This window comes from Anomaloglossus baeobatrachus, chromosome 10 (assembly GCF_048569485.1).
Source record: "Anomaloglossus baeobatrachus isolate aAnoBae1 chromosome 10, aAnoBae1.hap1, whole genome shotgun sequence".
Classification (NCBI taxonomy): Eukaryota; Metazoa; Chordata; class Amphibia; order Anura; family Aromobatidae; genus Anomaloglossus; species Anomaloglossus baeobatrachus.
Genome location: NC_134362.1, coordinates 44,053,761 through 44,076,441, shown reverse-complemented (window position 1 = coordinate 44,076,441; position 22,681 = coordinate 44,053,761). Strand labels below are relative to the sequence as shown.

At 43.4% G+C, this 22,681-nt stretch overlaps 1 protein-coding gene across 1 annotated transcript; it reads left to right on the top strand.

The window, feature by feature from the left end:
- Positions 1–11,216: 11,216 nt before the first annotated feature.
- Positions 11,217–16,849, top strand: NPAS4 (neuronal PAS domain protein 4). Its single transcript, XM_075326430.1, has 8 exons — positions 11,217–11,735; positions 12,145–12,296; positions 12,516–12,618; positions 12,734–12,983; positions 13,098–13,207; positions 13,335–13,470; positions 13,577–14,796; positions 15,021–16,849. Exons 1-8 carry the CDS (start codon positions 11,561–11,563, stop codon positions 15,044–15,046), a joined length of 2,172 nt encoding a protein of 723 aa, XP_075182545.1. The 5' UTR covers positions 11,217–11,560; the 3' UTR covers positions 15,047–16,849.
- Positions 16,850–22,681: the final 5,832 nt, after the last annotated feature.

Below are 22,681 nucleotides of genomic sequence, written 5' to 3'. Positions count from 1 at the left end.
TCACACGGCTTGGGGCTGCAGCCTGTAGCTGTATGCTTTATCTGTGCTGGGTATCATAATACTGGGGAACCCTATGCAAAATATTTTATTTATTTATTTTTATACCACGATAGACGTGCATAGCGTCTGTGGTTAGAAGCAGTCAGCTGATATGCTGCCACTCAGGGTGGGGGCGCATCTGACTGCAACCGATCACAGACGCTGGTGGGCAGGGAAAACAGTGCATATGCAATGAAGGTAATGATTGGCCCCGGAAGTAAATAAGCGGCCGCGACAGCAGTTCCAGCAGCACCGGAGCCTCGGTAAGTACAGCGCACTTTCTCCTATCCCCCTATCCTTTCTACAACCATTTTTAATCAATTAATTGCAGGAATCATGTAACTACTCTGTCATCTGTGTGGTGGTGGGCACATTTTCAGATGACACATAAAATACCATTCAGAGGTCTACTTTATGACCTCAAATGGACCTCACATTTCATACGACATATTTTTTTTTATTAAAGGACTTTGTGACCACATTGTTTCTGACAGGGGTGCACAATTTATGTTTCTGGCATGTTCTTTGCATAAGCTTTCTACAATTCCCCTCTGTGAAGCACCTGCAAATGACTCAACCTACATACACTGTGAGAACAAAAGTATCGGGACATACTTTTTAATCATTGAATTCAGTTTTTACATTCAGCCCCGTTGCCACAGGTGTTAAATTGCCATTGCCAGCCCCTCGCCATGCCAGCTGCATTTACAAAGATTCGTGAAAGAATGGCTCGTTCTAAAGGTCTCACTGATACCAGCGCAGTCCTATAATTGGAGCCACTGGTATAACGAGTCAGGTCATGATATTCCTTCCCTTCTAAATACTCAGCTATCAACTGTGAGTTGTATTATGGAAAAGGGGAAGATACTGAAGCAACTCAGCCACAAAGTGAAGACTATAGGGCTGAGGAACATAGGGAATAACAGTCACTCGGCTCATTCCATAACTGCAAAGTCCAGACCTTTTCTGGCAGTAACATCAGCACAAAAATTGTGCTCCAGGTGCTTCATTACATGTGTTTCCATGTCCAAGCAGCTGCTTGCAGCCTTACATCACCAAGCACAATGACAATCGTTAGATGGAGTGATGTAAAGCTTCCAATACTGGACTCTACAGCAGTGAGAACATGTTCTGTGGAGTGATCAATCACGCTTTTCGATCTGACGGTATCATGCGCTGTCAGGATCCACACACGCGGATTACTTCTACGGCATCAGACGCTGTTCACATTGCAGTGTCCGAAAGGCAACTTGGTCTCTCGTAAGTGCTCAGCTCGGCGTCGGCTGAGTTGTTTCACTGCTCCCAGCCTTGCAGGAGTTAATCCTCTTTGGAGCAGTGTGCTACTCTTCTGAGAGCCAGGTTGCTGATTACCTTCCACAGCTGGCCTCCTCCTATTTAAGGCTGGAGTGTGTAGTAGGGGACCGCCGAAGATAGTCTCTGCTTGCAGTTGTGAAATTTCAGCGTCCATTGCATACTTCTTTTTGGTGACCAGCGATTTGTTGTTTGTGCTGTTTGTGAGTACCCTGGTGTGAATTACTCCTACCCCTTTTTTTGGTTTATTCCCTTGGGTGTTGGTTTGTCTCTCCTCTGTGGTTATTTGTGGTGTGAGTGTGTTTCAGTTTGATCCCCTCTTCTGTGTCTTGAGGAGGTTGTTACATTGGGTCCAGCTCATCCCAGTGTTAGAGGTACGGGGGAGGTTTTAGGACAGAGCCCAACAGGAGACAGGGCCAGGGTGGAGACCTGGACTTCCCTACCATGAAGGGCACCTCCAGGGTCAGGGTGATCACAGGACCCACAGACCTTAGGGTCAGCTTAGCACCCCTTGACAGACTCCTGATGAAGAAGTTTGGTTTTAGTGAATGCCAAAAGAACGTTACCAACCTGACTGTATTGTGCCAACTGTAATGCTTGGTTGAGTGATAATGCAATGGTGTATTGATGAGGGATTATCCTAGACCCCTTAGTTCCAGTGAAGTAAAAATCTTATTGCTTAAGCGTAATGAGACATTTTGGACAATTCTTTGGTTCCACTTTTTGGGAACAGTTTGGAGAAGGCCCTTTTTTGTTCTATATTAGGCCTGGTGACCACAGGGCTTTTTTTGGAGTTTTTTCAGCGTTTTTCCTTGCTTTTTTTAATCACTAAACGCAAGGATAAAGCATCCCAGCAAAGTCTATGAGAATCCTGACTTGCTGTGCCCATGCAGCTTCTTTTTTCCGTTGCTTTCTTTGTTGCTGAAAAAAGAAGCAACATATCAATGGTTTTAGCGTTTTTTCCTACTTTTTTCCCCAATTGACTGCAAAGCTGTCAGTGAAAAAGGCCCGAACACACGCATGTATAATGGCCACGTTGCTTTTTTGTGCGTGCTTATGTGATTTTTTTTTACGTCACTGGGATTCCCTGCAGCCTCATCACGCGATCTTTACCACGGGACCTACTGCAGGGAACTCCGGTGATGTCACAAGATGAATCCAGTTCATGCCAGTGAATCACCGGGGTTTTCTATAGATGCGCCTGCATGAACTTGATTCACTTCTCCTTGCCTCCAGGGCACCTATGTCACCGGAGTTCCTTCCAGCAAGGTCCCATGGTAAAGACCTCGAGGCCTAGGTGCAGGAAATCCTAGTGAACCACCAGCATGAACTCGATTCACCTTGTGACGTCACCAGGATTCCTTGCACCTTGGTCTCACAGTCTTTACCCTTTACCACAGGACCTTGCTGGAGGCAACTCCAGTGACGTAGGTGCCCTGGTCTGTGAGGCAATCTGTACTTGAGTAACCCGGAGTCATCATAGTGATGACCCAGGGTTACCATGGCAGCGATCGGGTCCCTGTCATCGCATTACAGGAACCCGATTGCCAGGAAGAGGTAAGCGATTCCTCTTCCTGCCTCCTGAATGCTCCGATCGCATTGATCTTGGCATTCAGGGGGTTACATTGCCAGGAGTGGCGCTGGCATCACCCTAGGCATTGTGGCCCGGGTCCCGGCTGTAACATCAGCAATTGTGGGGGTAAAGTGCCTGAACCCCCGCCATTGCCATAACAAGAAAAGCATGCAATAAAGCATATGAAAAAGCATGAAAAAAGTATGAAAAACTCAAAACCGCATGAAAAAAAATCACATTTTTTCAGCAGCTTTTTTCCTGCCAAAATATGCTTTTTTGTGCAGATAAAAACACTACATGGACACATAGCCTTACTGTGCTCAGTGCACAAAGAAAGTCTATAAAGGCATGGTTGAGTGGGTTTAGTGGCCACACTGAGCCTTGACCTCAACCACATCGAACAACCTTGGGATGAGCTAGTACACAGATTGTGAGCCAGGCCTGACCACCCATCATCACTGTGTGGCCTCACAAATCCTCTTCTGGATGAACCGGCAAAAATTCCCACGGACACCTCCAGAACCTTGTAAGAATCATCCGCACAAGCGATGAAGTATGTTACAGCTGCAAAGTGGAGACCAACTCCATAATAATGTCCAGTGTCAAAATGGCCCACCGGAGGATTGCAGAATTCTCCAGTGTCCCCAGAGTATAGGCACCGCTCCACTGGGTGGATTATAATGAGGGTGATTATTTCCTTTAATATACTATTTTACACCACCATTGGCAGCATGCATTGCCGGGCAGGGAGCATTCCTGCAGCTCCATTACCTGCAATAAAAAATGACAGGGTAACTTCAGAAAGCCATTTACGAAATGAAGTCCTTATTATATAGCATCCTCCTTTATTAAGTACACTACCATCTCCTATTATATATAGTATAATATCTTATTAGGTATAGTGCCATCCCTTATAACACAATGTCTTCTTTTGTTATACATAGTAGATCTGTTCCTTAGTATAGTGTCCTCATTTGTTATGTATAGCATTGTACCTTGTTATATAAAATCTTCTCTTGTTATTTAGAACTTCAACCATAATTATATAGTGTCCTCTCTTGTTATGTAAATGTGACGCCCTGGACTAGCCAGGTTGTCACAGGTAGTCCCATACACACACCTTCCCTCTTAGTAAGGTGACAGCAGCCAAACTACAAAACCCTTGTCACCTCCCTCCGGGTTTGATGTTCACACCAGGGGGGCGGAGCCAGGTGGTGGGCTCCGCCCACCGAGGAGTTCACACACCCTGAGGTGGGAAAAACAGTAGTCTAGTCTACTCTTGACAGTGAAGTGGAGTGGAGTGAAGTTCAAGGGCAGACCTGTGCCTAGGTCTGCCATAGGCTACATCAGGTGTCTGGGTTGGAGCCCAGTCACCTCTGGCAAGGAGGCAGATGGTGGTGGCCGCCTGCAGGAGCTGGGATTACAGCCGGTGGAACTGTAGGGACCGGGGACGGGCAGTGGCCCGCCGGTACCGAACCGGGAACCGATTGGAAACCGGAGAACCAGGAGGGGTACTCAGACCCAGTACGAGGCCCAGAAACAACCGGGCTGAGTCAAATCAACTGATTGAGGACTGGACTTTAGGACCTTTCCCACATAAGACTCGACTGAAGACAACAGCCCAACCATAGGGGTAAAGCCACCACCCAGGCATAGAGACCCGAGGGGCCAGCGTCTGTGGGCAAAGAGGGCTTTCCCGACTCCCGTCACATATCAAGCCGAGGAGCGGACTACCGTTGCTCAGGCATGGGAGTCGTGATTTCTACATAAGTGAGGTGCAGGAGAAAGGCGCAAACCATCAACCTGATAAGGGGAAAAGTGCAGCCGGCTGCGGGCACCATTCACCATTTTGTTTGGTTTACCAGAGACTCCAGCGTGTTTGTCATAGTGAGTACAACAGTGCCTTCAGCCCGCGCACCGCGCCGCACCGACACCCCAGCGCGCATCCATCCCCTCGCGCCTCAGCACCTCCCTCGGGTCCCCGGGACCATCATCCCCCTACCTACGGAGGGGGTCAACACCAAGCTGCGCAACATCGTCCCCGGGAGCCTAGTCAACGGCAGCGGTGGTATCCATCCATTCACCATAACCCGTGGGTGGCGTCATGAACTTAAATCCACTACAAACCACCACTGCTCCAGCCGTGGACCTCCCCACCGAAGTCCCTACGTGTAGTGCCAACCCCCTTTCAGAGCGACGTGACCCCCGGGTCCGTGAAGAGCTCAAGCCACCCGACGAGCACGGATCCGAGCGGCTCGGCAGCCGGCCGAGCCCAGGTGCGGTACATATAGTGTTGTTCTTAAGAAGGGATAAATTTGTTGTGGCACATGCAACAGAGCAACTGTGTAATCATCACGTGACATATTATATGATGCAACCCAAAGTCCATCAGGTGTTTGGGGGGGGGTTGGGCACACACAGTTTATACATACAGTTGGTGGTCTTGTTTTATTTTTATATATGTAGCGCCCCTGAAGCCATCAGGGAGCTACAAGGTTCTGCATCTCCAGCAGGATGCAGGGCCTACCCCCTAGGTCCCTGGAAGACCAGTGCCGGTCACACACAAACACTCCAGGTAATCCCAGTTTTCCCCAACAATCCCCCATGCAATGGTGCAAGGCTAGGGTCGGACCAATGGATGGCCGCCTAGAGATGGAGCCAGTCCAGTCCACTAGTTGACCTGGTGGGAGGGACAGACTGTGGACAGTCAGAAAGGCAGATGGAGTCTGACAGTGACAGAGGAAGTGAGCAGACGGACTGACACAGAGTTGACAGTAACCTGGTGCCCAGGAGGGTAGTTGCCGGTGGAGTAGGGTGGAGTACTCCCGGAACTACGCACCGACGGGGTAGAGGACCCTAGGACAGGCAGAAGCTCCAAGCAGGCCTGTTAACACCTGCACAGTGAGGGGACCATCAAGGACCTCGCTAACCCTAAAAATCCGAGACTCAGTAGCAAAGAGAGAGTCGGGGACAGTACCAGAGACTCCAACCCCACAGGGTTCACGCTACCGTCATACGGACAGCAGTGGAAAGAAACACAACCGAACGGGGACCCCCAGTTGCTCTATGCCACGGGGACCCACAAACCAGAGACAGGTGCAGGGGAAGAAGATACCAGATTACTACACTGGCACTGGGACAAAGGAGACCTGAAGGTGAAACCAGCCGGTCTTGGGTGACCAGTTACTACCAGAAAGTGAGTAAAAAAACAGTTGCACTGAACCCCTTGTGTGGACTACCTTCTTCCGACACCCGTCATTACACCTACCCTCTGGGGCCCGGACCTGCTTGTGGAGGGTCTAACATCCAGGCTGCCATTAACACCAGCCCCAGTAGTGGACATTGTGCAGCGGTGGCTCCATCCCCATAGCCGCAACACTGCAATTGGCATCACGTGTGAACACTAATCTAATACCTTGTAAAAATATCCCCTTAACAAAAAGCGCCCAGGGCACGAAACCAGGCAACGGCAACCAAAGTGACATTCCCCAGATATTCACTGCCCGGGACCGAGTACCCCATATCCCTGGGCGTCGCGTGTACCTGCATAGTGGGTCCAATGTACTCCTCTACGACACCGTTAATGCCTATAGATTTATAATTGCATGTCATATAAAATCCAGTTCTAATAATATGTAGACGTTCCGATACTTTAGTTTTTATAGCGTATCAGCATGGTACTTAATAATGTTTTGTTAAGGAACTTTGTGACTTACCAACAGGACTGAAGAAATTACCACTGGGCTTGCAAAATCTTATTGCCTAGAAAGGTTTTGTTCCTGGAGAGAATTAATGGGAATCTCTTTCCAGTCAATTAACATCTAAATAGTGGAACAATCCTTCAATAACAGGATTAATTTTTAAATTTTTGGGTATATTTTCTACTTTAGAAGAATATTGCTTCCATATTGAAAGTTAAGATGTTTTCCTTTGCCCTCCGCCAGAACCAGAAACCAATTTCCTTAACATTTAAAAAGTTGAGTTTTTTTGCTATGAAATCCAATGAAATTTTATTAAACCCTCATTATGTTAAGGGTTATTTATATTTTTTAATATCAAAAATTAATGTTTATATTGTGTAATTTGGTTAAAGTTCAGTCAACATCTGAAAGAATTAAAAAGTTTTGTAAATTCAAAAAAGTTTTAACTGATACATATGAAGGTTATACAAAAACTTACTGAAATGGAACCTCTCGTCTGATTCATGCTGTCCAAATCATGGGTAGCATGAATCAGAGCCTGGCTTCATGATTGCACCCCCACTATCAGATATATCATGTTTCCCCAAAAATAAGACAGGGTCTTACATTCAATTTTTCTCCAAAAGACGCGCTAGGGTTCATTTTCAGAGGATGTCTTATATTTTCCCATGAACAATAATCCACATTTATTCTTGAACTAATAATCAACATTTATTCATATACTAGCTGTACTCCCGGCTTCGCCCGGGTTAATAACTGCTGTTAACAAAATAGAATGTATTAATAAAAATGTATTCTGCACACAAAAGCCACAAAACAAATAGATAGAAATGTAATTATTAAATTGTTGCCTATGTTAACCAATCAGAGCTCAGATTAATTAACTGTAGCAAAATAGAAGCTAAGCTGTGATTGGTTGCTATTGGCAGCCTGATAAATCTCCAAGCAACAGAAAGCCCTCCCCCTGACAGTATATATTAGCTCACACATACACATATAGACAGGTCATGTGACTGACAGCTGCTGTATTTCCTATGTGGTACATTTGTTGTTCTTGTAGTTTGGCTGCTTATTAATCAGATTTTTATTTTTGCAGATAATACCAGACTTGTGTGTGTTTAGGGCGATTATGTGGCGAGGTTGGTGTATGTGTGGTGAGATGTGTGCTGAGGGTGGTATATGTGTTCAAGCACGTGGTAGTGTGTGGTGCATTTTGTGTGTGTGTTCATATCCCCGAGTGTGGGGAGTATCCCATGTCGGGGCCCCACCTTAGCAACTGTACGGTATATACTCTTTGGCGCCATCGCTGTCATTCTTTAAGTCCCCCTTGTTCACATCTGGCAGCTGTCACTTTGCCCCCAACACTTTTCGTTTCACTTTTTCCCCATTATGTAGATAGGGGCAAAATTGATTGGTAAATTGGAACGCGCTGGGTTAAAATTTCGCCTCACAACATAGCACCCTGCGCTGCCCGGGATAGTAACTGTCTCTCTGTTTCTCTCCCATTCTCTGTCTGTCTCCCCCTCTGTATATATCTCTCTATCTCTTTGACTGTCTGTCTATTTCCCTGTCTGTCTATCTATCTCTTTCCCTGTCTGTCTATCTCTCACTTTCTCTGTCTGTCTCTTTCCCTCTCTTTCCCTGTGTCTGTCTTTTTGTCTGTTTCTTTACCTGTCTGTCTCTTAACCTGTCTCTCTCTTTCCCTGTCTGTCTCTTTCCCTGTCAGTCTGTCTCTTTGTCTGTGTCTGTCTCTTTGTGTCTGTCTCTTACCCTGTCTATGTCTGCCTCTTTCCCTGTCTGTGTCTGTCTCTTTCCCTGGCTGCATTGTGACACGCCAACATTCCATATAAGGGCGTGGCTGCGCATTCTTCTGAAGTTCTGGCTGCACTGTGGCTCCCAGTTCCATTCACTTTAATGGAGGCAGGTTTTTTGGTGAATAACTAAAGAGCGGGGTTAAAATTTCCGCTCAAAACATAGCCTATGACACTCTCGGGGTCCAGAAGTGTGAGTGTGCAAAATTTTGTGGCTGTAGCTGCGACGGTGCAGATGCCAATCCCGGACACACACACACACACACACACACACACACACATTCAGCTTTATATATTAGATAATCCTGTCATCACATTCTGGAACATCAATATTTTGTGGTACTCCTATTACTGGTTCAGATGCACATTTTCTTATCTGATTTGCTATTCTCATGGTGCAGAGCCATCCTATAGTGGTGGGTACATGCCATATTTACAAAGGGTTAAATTTCCTGTCCAAATATATTATTCTCTATGTCCTGCTAAGTTTACCCTCAAAAGAAAGCATTATTTATTACTAAAAAGTAGTGGCCAATCCCCTTTAAGCACATACTTTTGGGCGATTCTTGCTGTGTGTTATCAGCAAAAAAAACCCATCAAGAATACACTTGACCCCAAACAATTACAGTTGGCAAGTGAATGGGTTCTTACATACAAATCTGCATTGCTATTAGGTCCCCCTGCGTTCTACATTGTTTGGCTCTCCCTGGTGACTGGAAGCAGTATCACTAGTGCAGATTGATACTGATACCCGATCTGTGTGTGAGAGCTGCAGTACAATGTAACTGGAACTGCGAGGGACTTTACAGTGATGTAGATCTCTGTGTGAGAGCCCATCCATCATTGGCACTTGTCAACTGTAATTATTTGGGGTCAGGTGAGTGCAATTTTTTTTGGGGGGTCTGCTTTTTTTGAGGGGTGGCTATTTTCTTTTGAGGATATCTACTTTCTTTTGGAGGTGTCTGCTTTCTTTTGGGGATGTCTGCTTTCTTTTGGGGATGTCTGCTTTCCTTTGGTGGTGTCTGCTTTCTTTTGGTGGAGTCTGTTTTCCTTTGGTGGAGTCTGTTTTCCTTTGGTGGTGTCTGTTTTCCTTTGGTGGTGTCTTCTTTCCTTTAGTGGTGTCTTCTTTCTTTTAGTGGTGTCCTCCTTCTTTTGGTGGTGTCTTCTTTCCTTTGGTGGTGTCTTCTTTCTTTTAGTGGTGTCCTCCTTCTTTTGGTGGTGTCTTCTTTCCTTTAGTGGTGTCTTCTTTCTTTGATGAAGACTCCTGCTGTATTCTTTAACTTTTCTAACTGCTTGGACCCTTCCTTATAGAACCACAACTAGGGCTTATTTTTGAAGTAGGGCTCATATTTTAAGCATACTCAATAAAAGCTCCAAAAATCCCACTAGGGCTTATTTTAGGGGAAACTCAGGTTATCAATAAAAAAGTAATGGCCAATCCCCTTTTAGCGCAGACGTTTGGTCTATTCTTGCTGTGTGTTACCAACAAAAAAAAACACTTGTAGGGTGATTTTGAAAAACAAATTCTGTACTCCAATTTTTTTGGGGAAGGTGGAAGTACCCTTTAAGAGTATTTTGTGAACTCAAGAATGGTTGATGAAGAAGGGAAAAGACAGAAAAAAGTTAACGTTATGAATACCAAGGCCAATATTATGAGAGAGGAGCTGTATAATTGTCTTAGTATTTTTGAGTGTTCTCATTCATATTTGCTTTTCTTTTGAACCTATTTTTAGGAATAATGGGCTTATACCGCACAATGGCTATGGCCCATATCAAGAGACTCTTATCTTGAGCTGGAACCTTAAAGCTGTGAGCTGTTTATCAACAAGATACACACCGAAGCCGCGGAGTATAAAAATAGCTCCGCTTTGAAGCATTTCAGAACGCGGCTCCTTCCGAGCCGGGCCAGTATACGGTTAATTCTGCTGTATACTAAGCTCTTACCAAATATGGATAAAACCCAGCGAGTATGCAAAGAAGCAGCCGTCATTCACAAAACACAGTGTCGTCACTCCAACCTACATCTAATTATCCTTTCAACAATAAAAGGGGAGAGAGAGGGAGATAGAGACATAAATATATAGAAAGACAGGAAAATCAGGCTCAGATACCTATTTACAGCTGCAAAGAGGAAATGCAGGGGTTGAAAAACGCAGCTAAATTAATCATATCCTATGAAAATATGCTTTTCTTTTCCCCCTTTCTATAACCAAATGTGGAACGCGTGGGATGAAGGATAAAAGGAAACACAAAGAGAGAGATTTAAATAAGAATTAATCATTCTTGCCAAGAAGAAAGAATATTCTGCAGTTCTATCAATAGGCAAGCCGCTCCTTCTTATTTCCAAGCCCACAGTCAAACGTCAATTATTTAGATTTATTTTAGGCTGATATGGTTGAAATACCTTGCAGCTCCCCATAAATTTGAAAGGTATTGTCCTCGCAGATTCAGTCCTTATTCACAATTAATGATACAGATGGAGTCATTTTCGGTATTCCTTATAGTGGTCAATGCAATGGAACATCCTAGTAAAAGGAATTCGAGAAGGGCTATATATATTGTGGAGAATCCAAATAAGGAAAATATAAGCCTCTAGTTATAGATTTAGTGTTTTGGTATAGGATGGAATTGTAGCGTTTTCAACATTGTCTGCAGTTTCTGTCCAAATTGGGTACAGAATGTGATATTTGGCTCTTTGCAGAAATCGCTCTCTCCAGCCTCCCCCCCACCCCCCACCCCTCTTCTTTTACTCGACCCCCTCCTTTTTCTTCTCTCCCGTTGCTCAGCGTCATCCGAATGAGTTGATGACGCTCGCCTGTAATAGCAGAGAAAGGCAGTTCCCTAACCATGCAAACCCATTGATGATAAACTCCACTCTTCTCCCCCCCCTCCCATTGCGTCTCACCTGCCCACACACTCCTCGGTTACTATATAAAGAGAACATGAGCTACAGTTCTTTAAACCACAACCCAGAGACAAGCATCGGGAAATCTGATCAGGAATACCACAATATTATCGGGAAGAAGAAGACTAGCAGAAGAACGAAAAACGAAGACGAGAAGAGAAAAGAAGAAAGGGGCTCTCTGGACTGACGCTTACCCAGCAACCCAGAGACCCCATCCAAAATGTATAGGTCTACGAAAGGTGCATCAAAAGCCAGAAGGGATCAAATTAATGCAGAGATTCGAAACTTGAAGGATCTCCTTCCTATCTCGGAAGGTGATAAAGTACGGCTATCTTACCTGCACATCATGTCGCTCGCTTGTATCTACACAAGGAAGTCTGTCTTCTTCTCAAGAGGTAAGATGCTACTGGAAAATATTTGGGGATCTTTTGTGAATTCATATTATATTTGTTTATCGCTGTCTTATCATTGGTTAAAGCATAAACTTTGTGGCATTGATGGTCCAGACTTAACGTAGCCTCTACTTGTCTTGGACCCTATTCATACCTGTTGCATGCCCTCATGAAACATACTACTTCTGTTATCAAATCATTGGTCAATGTACTTTCCTACTAAAATACTCAAGAAATAGTTCATTTGTGCCGTCATGTTGCCTCTGTCCATGGTCCTGAATCTCCAAAGTCTTCACTTGTCCCTCTCCATGGTCCTGAATGTTAGAGTCGTTATGCTTGTGTAACAATGAATACATGGATTCAAATAATCGGTTGTATTTTAAGATGTTCTTTATTCCTGTTTGTCCAATAGGTCAACAGATGAACGCGTTGGAAGGTCTACTTTCGAGTCAAGACTTACAAGATTTCATACACAACCTTCCCGGCTTCCTATTAACTTTCACAAGTGAAGGGAAACTGATATACGTGTCTGAAAATGTGACGGATCATCTCGGACATTCTATGGTAAGTTTACTGTGTCAGTGAACCCCAATCCTTACCAAGATTTGTGAAGAAGTTTAAGAATTAGTATTGTCAGTTTGTTAAAATGTAGACCTTGAAAGTTCAGATACTTCATTATTAGTAGATACCTGTATAAATCCATTCTCAGATCCCAGTCATTGATTAAATTACATTGAAGCAATGGATCTATGTCTTATCATGTCATTGTATTTACTCCAACAGGTGGATTTGGTGGCTCAAGGAGATAGCATCTATGACATAATCGACCCCACTGATCACTTTGTCATGAGGAACCAGTTATCTCTTCCATCATCACTTGACAGTGGTAAGTGTCTGAAGCAGTTTATATGATTTTAATCCTTGAATAGATAGTTTATAGGTCTGATAAAATGACTATACTATCACGCAACTAATCACACCATACCCTCCTGTCTTTTTAGAGAGAATGTTCAGATGCCGATTCAATACATCAAAGACCGCACGAAGGCAGAGTGCAGGCAACAAGTTGGTCCTTATTAGAGGAAGGTTTCAGCAGGCCCCTTCTGGAACCTACTGGTCATCAAATCCAGTCTTCACCGCCTTCTGCATTCCTCTTGACCCCAAACCCAAAGTCACTCACAACCATTTCTTGATGGACTTCTTTGAGAGTCACCATGCCAAGGATCTTTCCGTTCTGGATGTTTCCGAAAGGTAAATATTAATTTTGCACAACTCCTTATTTTTATTAATTTTTTTTCAAATTATTTGTATATACCAATGTTGTGAAATATAATTAATTTACATATTTTTTTCACTTTTCTGCAGCTCCTTCTTGCATTTGGGCTTTGAGAAAAATGATTTAGCCTCCAAGTCGTGGTACAATCTGATCCACCCTGAAGACGTGACACAAATGTCTACCCAGCATTTCAGACTACGTAAGTTTATATCATGTGCACTAAACATGGGGTACTACATGTAGGGCATTAGTATAAATCTGAGGGCTTAGGAGTAAATACATTCACAATTTGTATCCTTCTAACGTCTCAAATTTTTTCTCTGCAGTAAGTGAATCTGGTGAATGCAGAGCAGAAGTGGTTTTACGTCTGCAGACAAGAGATCAGCAGTGGATATGGGTGTATTCGCTGATGTTACTGGAAAACACCGATACTCCAATTATATCATACAACTATATAATAAGGTAAGTTCACATAAATATTTTTCATTTCATTAACACATATAATGATATATCTGTATGTGCTAATGATTGAATTATCTAAAACAATATTTTTTATTATTATCCACAGTGACTCGGAAGCCTGGTGCCTGAGGCAACAGTTGACTTCAGAGGAGTCTCCACTTCCTTTCCCAGTTGGGGCTCCTTCCTACCAAGAGACCCTTCTCTCGCCAGCAGATGTTTCCAGCCCAGATCAAGTGTTCACTCCTCTTGCAAACACACCTACAAGCATCAGCCATTCCTTCGAGTTTTCAGAGCCTGTGGCCGTCAGTCCAGAAGATCCCATCCTGTGTCAGAATACTACACCAATTATGGAAGATGCTGTTGTCACTGAAGGACAATTAGAAAATCAGTCTATATTCTCCCTTTACCAACCAACATCATATGATCAGAGTTTCAGGATAGATCAAGCTGGGACTGCGCCACCCAAAGACTTTTCTTGCACTCCTCCATACACTCCACACCAAAGCTGTACTTTCCTCTTTGGGGCTTCAGAAAGTACTCCACAGACATCTGCTGATCAGGACAGTACTACCCTTAATCCAGAACTCTATTACTCCTACTGCAGTTCCCTCTATGAGAAGCTGCCACCAACCCCTGATAGTCCTGGAGATGGAGGAGACTGCACAATCATGACAGTTCCAGAAATACCAAGTCCTCTCTTTGTGGATCTACCAATGCTTCCTGAGGGGTTAGTGACCCCAGAGACATCACCCATCAACCAAGTAATCTTCAGGTATTCAGAGCAAGAGAAGAACGAAATCGATCTCTTAGTGAAACAGATTGGCTCTTTGGCCAACGTCTTCAGTAATGTGGCCGCTAAAGATATTCCATGCTCTGAGAGTGTGGTATTGAGTGGCCATGGACTGGCATGTCGAAGTGTTTCCCTCCCTGCCAGTCTTCCAGATGCAGATATTAATCCTAACTTTCCTCGATCCTGGAAGAGCATTGACTTTTCTCTTTTCTTGACGTGTCAAGAACAGTCTCTCCCCACCGGTAGCCATCCGGTTTGCAGCCTTTTCAAGGACTTCCCTGATTCTCCACCTTTTGCAGCCATGGGGTCTCCTTGTAGTCCCTTGGAGGAGGATGAAGTAGGAGGGAACCTCTCCGCATCTCCATCCATGACTTCGAACGTGACGACTGATCTGTCGCCAGAAGAATGTAACTTCTTAGAGGAACTGATGTCCTACAAAACAGACCTTGAGGCAGGTGCCTCAGAGATTCAATGTGACCGGTTTAATGATGAGTTGTATCAACTCCAGATTGAGCTGCAAGACGGCTTCCAGCAAGGTAAATTATTAGTAGAAGCCTTCAAAGTCATATTTATTAAATAAAAAGTAGATAAGTGCCTACTGTAAAATTATATCTTAATTATTCAATGACTTAATGTACGTAATGCATGACCTAGTCAAGTAGTTAAAGCATTAGTCACCAAAAAGTGAGCCTAACTTTTTACTGTCCAAAATCCTTGGTGAAAAAGTTGAACTAATTCCCTCTCTTCTTTTGTTTTACAGATGGAAGTGGAAAACCTTCGTTTTGAAATAAGTCTGTGACTTACTTCGCTATGTATGGCATATTGTCATATTCTGAGCAGATTTTTCCTGCCTAATTAAGAACAAATCAAGACGCACAACGTGGGAGAGAAAGAACGACTTTCTGCGTCGTACGACTCTCCCTTTCATCGCAAAAAACTGTTTTGTTCCCTTTTTTCTCTTTCATTCCTCTAGTCTCTTTCTTTGAATTTTGTGCACGTTTTACAAGAGATCTCTTTTGTTTTCATTCGAAAATAATAATGGTAAAAAGCAATGGCCCATCACGACCGGCTTACATTCCGATCACGGAATGTACAACGACGACATCTATAAATACATTACACATTCTACCTGTAAAATATATACATATATAGATAAATTTTCCCACTGGGAAACATTTGTTCAAACCTTACATCTTTGACGGGCCATTGTTTTGAAACATTTGTACAACTTGTCAATTTAAAAAAAAAAGGGTTTTTAAGAATTGGTCGGAAAGAGAACAAAAAGTGTATATTGCGAAGGAAGTTGTAAGTAGTCTTACATAACAAAAAAGAAGTATTCACTCGTAGTGACACTAAAAAAATGATATATATATGGTATGTGTTGATATTACAACCAACTGAATATTTTTATTTTATCCTATTCCAATTTTGATTTCAACTCTTAAAAAAAACATTATATCCCTTGTGTTCTAATCTGAAATTTTGGGCAGAAGGTCTAAACATTTCTAAAGAGAATCAGATACCAGCTTTGTTTGATTCACTGGTATGAATTTATAGCACGTTAATTCATAAACATTTAGAGATACAATAACTGGGTGGGAAAAAATTTGAAAAATTTGGGTAAAAAAATAAAACATTTTGGTGAAAAATTCTGTAGAACCTCAAAATGGAAATAAAACCAAAAATTCAAGTCACCACTCTCTATAAATTGGTTGGTGGCTTGTATTGTCCCCTATCCAACATATCTTAGACCTTCTGATCCCACTTTGGGTACATCATTTGTACCGGATTTCTCCTGTTTTTAGCTGAGCTTTAACGTATTTACATTTTAAAAGTAAAAAAGTTTCACAAAAGTTGAAATGTAATTGACAAAATGTAGTAAGGACTGGGGTTACATTAATCCCAGATATTTCCAGAGAATATTCTCTTCCTTATATTTAAAGGTGCAATGTTGGCAACAGCTCCCCCTACCAAAAATAAAAAAATTAAAACAATTGCACAATTCCGAGCAGTATGTCCCTGAAAAGTAGAACAATTTTCCAATCCTATCGTTTTCAAATTTCTTTATCCCATACATTTGGCCTTAACAAATCTGGCTGAATTTCTTGTATTGGGCTCACTGACGTGAAGTGTGAAAATTCTGGTACACAACTACTTGTGCCTTTTTTCATGGAATATTTATATTTTGGATAATTGCACCTTCAGATGAGGAAGTGTTTGATGTAAAACTGAACTTTGTGTTAAAAAATAAAAAGTGATAATGCTTACTAAAAAGCATCGAAAAAATAAAAATAAAATATATATATGTATCAAAATTATGGTGCGGTGGCGTGCCATAAAAGATGACGTAGGATTTTGCTACGATTTAAGTATAAGGATATTTTTTCCTGAACTGCTGTTTTTTTCAAAAGTTTGAGAGTAACGGTGATGACAATGTAAACTATGAATTGTACAGTTATACATATTTATTAGTATAATTTTTCTAATGTGTACGGCAAATTGCATTGTGTTGGGCTGGTGATGTTAAGTCCTGGTCTTGTACAAAGTGCTTTTTTATCGATATGATAAAGAAAGAAAAGAAAAGATAAACTTGTACTTGTTTTATTACTACATTGTCTGCATTACACACGTATATGACGTCTGATAAATCCACAACTGTCAGACATGTTCAAAACAATACTGCTCTAGAATCAAGACAGTCCACCTGAAAAGCTGCTTTAACAGCATCGCAACACTAAACTACACCGGTGAAGGACAAGAAGGCTGAAACGGGTGTCTGTAGACAAGTTTCTGGCTTGGGTAATATCCTTAAGGCTGCTTTACACGCTACGACAGCGCTAGCGATCTAGTTAGCGATCTGACACGCCAGATCGCAGATGCGATCTGCCGAGGTCGCACATAGGTCGTTTTTATAGCGCCGATCACATGTGCGATCTGGCGTGTCACATCGCTAACGAGATCGCTAGCGATGTCGCAGCGTGTAAAGTACCCTTTAGTCATGTCGCAATGTTGGAACATTAACCTATAGGGTAGCTACCTAGAGTAGGTGACCCATACAAGATAGATTTCATTCTTTCCGGAAAAAGCTAATTTGTATAACAAACACCTAAATGAAAGGCTGAAAGCAGGTGGAAGGAGCTTCAGGTGTTATGCTAGGTACTGGGGAAGTACCAAGCGAGCTGTGAAAGGTAAGGGAAGGGGACCCCTATATCTATATATAAGGGGGAGATAGTGACCACTGCTCAAACCTACCACTGGTCCCTGGGGTCCCTCACCACCCTATATAGGTTCCGCACCTATGCGCCGAGCTGGATACCTGACCCTAGGTATCCCTAGTGCTGGACCCTAAATAGGGAATGGGTGAGATAAGTACTTTGTCAACCTCATTAAACTCTAAAAGGAAGACACAAGGAGGATACACAAGGAGAAAAAGCATGAACTACTTATCTACAGATGACTCAGGTAAGAGTTCAGCAAAGTTTCAGCAACGATACTAAAGATGAGAGCAAGCCACCTGCTTGCAACCAGAGCTAGAATGAACGGAATAATATCACCAGCACCAATGCAGGGAAGATGGGAGTATTTAAGCACCAGGAGAATATTGATGATCAACAGCTGGGTGGAAGGAGAGCTTCTGCTGGGTCCAAAAGGGGAAGAGATTAACCCAGCAGGAAAGCTACCTAGTACAATGAATAATGAGAACAGGAACAATGGAATGTCAGGGAGCATTCTGTGCAGCCAAACGATGTGACCTTCTATAGCCAGAAACCACTTGACGGTCTGCCACCCGTGACAGCAGGTTCATTCGATGATGAGTAAAGTTGGCCAAAAAAGTTGGACTCTTTAGTAACAATGCTATGAATAAAATAAAAAAGTAACACCCATTAGTGCAATACTGAAGAAGGACCAGGTAAAAGTTCAACTTAGATAAATCTATCTTCACTCTGGTCAGTTGGACAATGCTTTGTTGGGCATGACATATGACCAGACTGGTCTACGGGACGTCTAAACACAATGCTGCTGGGTTTGTAGGTTCATCGACCCTTAAACAACTCTTTATGATCAATTCTGATCAATCAGAAGGGATCGATTGCCTTAATTATTGTAGAAAATCAATAAAGAGTGAGGTGAGCCTGGATTTGATCAATAGTGGCATCAGTAGCAACATAGGAGTATAAAGCCCCCCATAAACAGATTACTGTTGGCTGAATATTCTGCTATCAATGATTTCGGCCAACACTCTAAGGGGTACTTTACACACTGCGACATCGCATCCGGAATATCGTCGGGGTCACGTCGTTAGTGACGCACATCCGGCACCGGTAACGGACATCGCAACGTGTAAATCCTAGATGCGCCGATAAACGATCGCAAAAGCGTCGAAAATCGGTGATCTGTGTAATGTCGGACATTTTCATAATGTCGGGTCGACCGCAGGTACGATGTTGTTTGTCGTTCCTGCAGCTCCACACATCGCTGTGTGTAAATCCGCAGGAGCGACAAACATCTCCTTACCTGTGTCCCGACGGCAATGCGGAAGGGAGAAGGTGGGCGGGATGTTATGTCCCGCTCATCTCCGCGCCTCCGCTGCTATTGGCCGGCCGATTAGAGACGTCGCTGTGACGCCGAACGCACCTCCCCCATGAAGGAGGAATATTTCGGCAGTCACAGAGACGTCGCAGAGCAGGTATGTGCGTGTGAAGCTGCCGTAGCGAACATTATATTAATATTCTCATTCAGATATGACACCGCCATATGGCCAAGATAGCTGCCAGTCGAACAATTATTTGGCCAAACGACATCATCAAGGCCCTGAGATAGGGGTGGGCAAACCAATCTCTGAAGGGCCCCCAGTGGTTTAAGCACAAACTGCAGTGATCATACAATTACTGTATTCTCACTCCAGTTTCTGAAGTTATGACGGCAGAAAGACCTTACCTTTGGTGATACCATTTTCATGTGACCATGGTCTCACCAAAGGTCCTCAACACTGCAGGAATCCAGGCTTGCACAACATGCGCACACAGGAACCTGGAGACCAAGCCTCCCTTTTTTTATTAAAACATACTCACGTCTTTCAGATTTAAATATACTTGAACAGTTCGGCGCCAGGAATGAGGCAGATAGCTCCTCAGCGCCCACATCAACATGCAATGGCATGATGGGGTTAGCATGCCGCTGACGGCAAGGCTGCAGAGGTGGAGAGGACATGGCAGGCACCAGTAAATGCTCCAGGAGGAGGCGAAGATAAAATGTGGAATCATTTTAGAAGAGGAGGCTGCGGTGGGGGTGGATTGGTGTTAAGGGAAATTATGGGTCAATGGTGGACATTAAGGAGCAAATTGCGACATTATGAGGGAAAGTGGGACATTATGGAGCAAATGGGGACGTCATGAGGCAATGGATGACATTATGCTGCAAATTGGTGGGGTTTGTGCAAGGAGGCATAGCATAACCAGGAGCAGGGAATTTAATGCAGAGATGTAGTATGAGTGACAGTTTGGGGGGGCTCTTTTGGGGAGGGTCAGTGTGTGTTGGGCAATATTATATAGAAGGGCAGTGTGTGGGGGGGATATTATATAGAGGGGCAGTGTGCGGAGGGCTATTTTGTGCAGAAAGCACTGTGAGGAGCAATTATTTATTTAGGGGTGAAGCATCAGAGATATTTTCATTTCTGGGGCATTATAATCATATATTTATTTTTAAGGGCATCATGTCAGGAAGTGCTGCTGAAACCTGGAGAGAAAAGCTGTGGAAGTGAAATCTCATCAAGTCGTCTGTACTACATGGGGACATATGGAAAGGGAACAACTCCAAACTGAGATTATGTCATCTATAAAAGGTACCTGGATGTAAATGTTTATTTGTGATACTGCCTGAGTCTCTTCAGTACTGTGGTTCCTGTATGGGTAGTAGTCTGGTGATGGCTGGTAGCTTGTGAGATCTACTTATCATTGGTAAGGACACAATCGGAATTGTAGATTCAGGTAATAAAATTCTTAATGGGGCTGACCTGATATTACAATTCATCACGGTACTAAACTTGGTGCTGTATACATGTACTGATAGTGGTTTTGGCACCACACTTATGTACTGACAGTGGTTCTGTGTATATCTATGTATGGAATGTGTGTGTTGAGAGATGTGTGTGTGTGTTTTGAGAGATATGTGCGTGTACATTTGTGCTGGAGCTGCACGGCACTTGTTAGATGCCTAATTCATTAAGTGGTGTGTGCCCTTCAATGAATTGGGTGAACATTACTCCAGTGGCTTCATTTATTAAGACTGGCAAGCCCAATGCCAGTCTTAATGAATCAGGACCATTGTTTTGGCAGCACATTGTCCGATGTAAACAGAATGGTCTATAACTGATCGATCTAACCCCATCGTTCTTTATCAGCCTGTGTGAGGAGGCTTATGCATGCGCTGGACGAGATAGTCGATCGCACTGATTTAAAAGGTCTGTAATCGGCTCCTGTAAATACAATTTAAAAGTTTATATGTGATGGTGCAATATGCCAGCAGTTGAGGCCCCACTTTTAACTTTTTCCCAGGGCACTACTTTGCGTAAAACTGGCCCTGCTGACATTACATAAATGCAAAGTTTTGAAGTCTCTAAATCAGGTTATACACCCTCTTCAGGCAGAGAGATAAAACGATAAGTAGTCAAGCATAGACAGACAATAGTATTCTGGACGAAAAAAATAAATTATTTTAGCGTTGGGAGTTGCGTCCCCCAATTAACATAATTAAACAAGGATTTTTATAGTCTATACTCTTAAAATCCCCTTTTTTTGCTCATGGCACTGGGAACACTTGGACCATCCCAAAGCAGTCTCTGGGTAGAAACAAATATAGAAAAAGTTATGGAAGCCCACTAATCTATAGTGACAACATCCTGCAGCCCAAAGAAGCATGAAAGAACAAAAGTTTGTACACCCTGTAAAACTGCAGATGTGCAAAAAAAGCGCAGAATAGGCATGCTCCATTACTGAAGAAGTAGAATGTGTCGTGACGCAAGTTGGGAGCTTGTTGACCTTGCCAACGTATATCTCGCCAACACCCAAGTCATACAGACGTTCATAGCCATTAGAGCCTGGCATCCCTTCCTGGCACTCCAAGGAACCATTAGAAAAAAAAAAAAAGTTCCCATTATGCAAGAAGGATGTAATAAAAGGGCAAAATTTGGAGTGAAAGTTCTAAGGGAGATGGGAATGTGCAGAAATAGAACATTTCTCAGATGGGAGGCGGAAACCATCTTGGGCAATTAAGAAAGAAGCAGGTAAAGCATTACCTTAGCCTAGTGAAGGATCAGAAAAGGAGTGTGGCAAGAAAGGGCTACAAGTCCTGAGACCCTATGGATGGAATAATCGTTCACGTGACAGAACCCTTAATAGAAAACCTCAATCAACTTTGGAGGGGGAAGAGTCACCTCTCGAGTCTGACATTGCAGTAAAGGAGTCATGTATTCCACCTGTGGTTGGAGAGGAGGAGGATGAGGATGTGTCACATCACCATTAAAAACAATTTGGCCCTTGAGAGATATACAGTGTGTCCACCCAAAGCCTGTCCACCACCATTAACTTGAGAACGGCGGAAGCTATAGGCATAGAAGTGGTGTCTAGGTATAGTAAAGGAGCCATGCACTACGCAATGAAACCACCTATAGTGCCACCTGGTGGAAAACAACGGAGTTAGCAATTGTATCTCGAAAACGGAACGAGATAGAGAAAAAAAAGTGAATTACATAGTTGTAGGGCATGATCAATTCAATACGAATTGACACCTTGCATACAGAAATGCTATGATTAGAACGTGTAAAACTCACAAGGCTGCGGACATGAAGCTCATGGAGACCTTCCTACAAGTCATTGGGTGTGGTGGCTGTGTGGAGTGGCCTCCGCGCTCACCTGACCTGACCCCATTGGACTTCTTTCTGTGAGGTCACATCAAACAGCAGGTGTATGCGACCCCTCCACCAACATTGCAGGACCTACGACGACGTATCACAGATGCTTGTGCAAACGTGTCACCTACCATATTGCACAATGTGCAGCAAGATACAGTATGCTGTCCAGAGTCCAGATGTGCATTGCAGCTGACGGGGGCCACTTTGAGCATCAAAGTTAAATGAGCGCCATATGCGTGACCAGCATCCAATGTTTTTTTTTGGGGGGGGGGGGGGGGGTCATGGGTTTCATATCATAGCATTTCTGTATGCAAGGTGTCGATTCGTATTGAATTGATGATTCCTTACAATTTTTTAATTTACTTTTCTTCTCCATCTCGTTCCGTTTGAGATAAAAATGCTAACTCCGTTGTTTTCCACTAGGTGGCGCTATAGGTGGTTTCATTGCGTAGCGCATGGATACTTTACTATACCTAGACACCACTTCTATGCCTATAGCTGCCGCCGTTCTC

Excerpts from the sequence above, each read along its gene's own strand:
- NPAS4 (XM_075326430.1), top strand. The coding sequence starts at position 11,561 with ATGTATAGGTCTACGAAAGGTGCATCAAAAGCCAGAAGGGATCAAATT. Across the intron at positions 11,736-12,144 it reads GTCTGTCTTCTTCTCAAGAG|GTCAACAGATGAACGCGTTG; the intron begins GTAAGATGCTAC and ends TTTGTCCAATAG. Across the intron at positions 14,797-15,020 it reads GCAAGACGGCTTCCAGCAAG|ATGGAAGTGGAAAACCTTCG; the intron begins GTAAATTATTAG and ends TTTGTTTTACAG.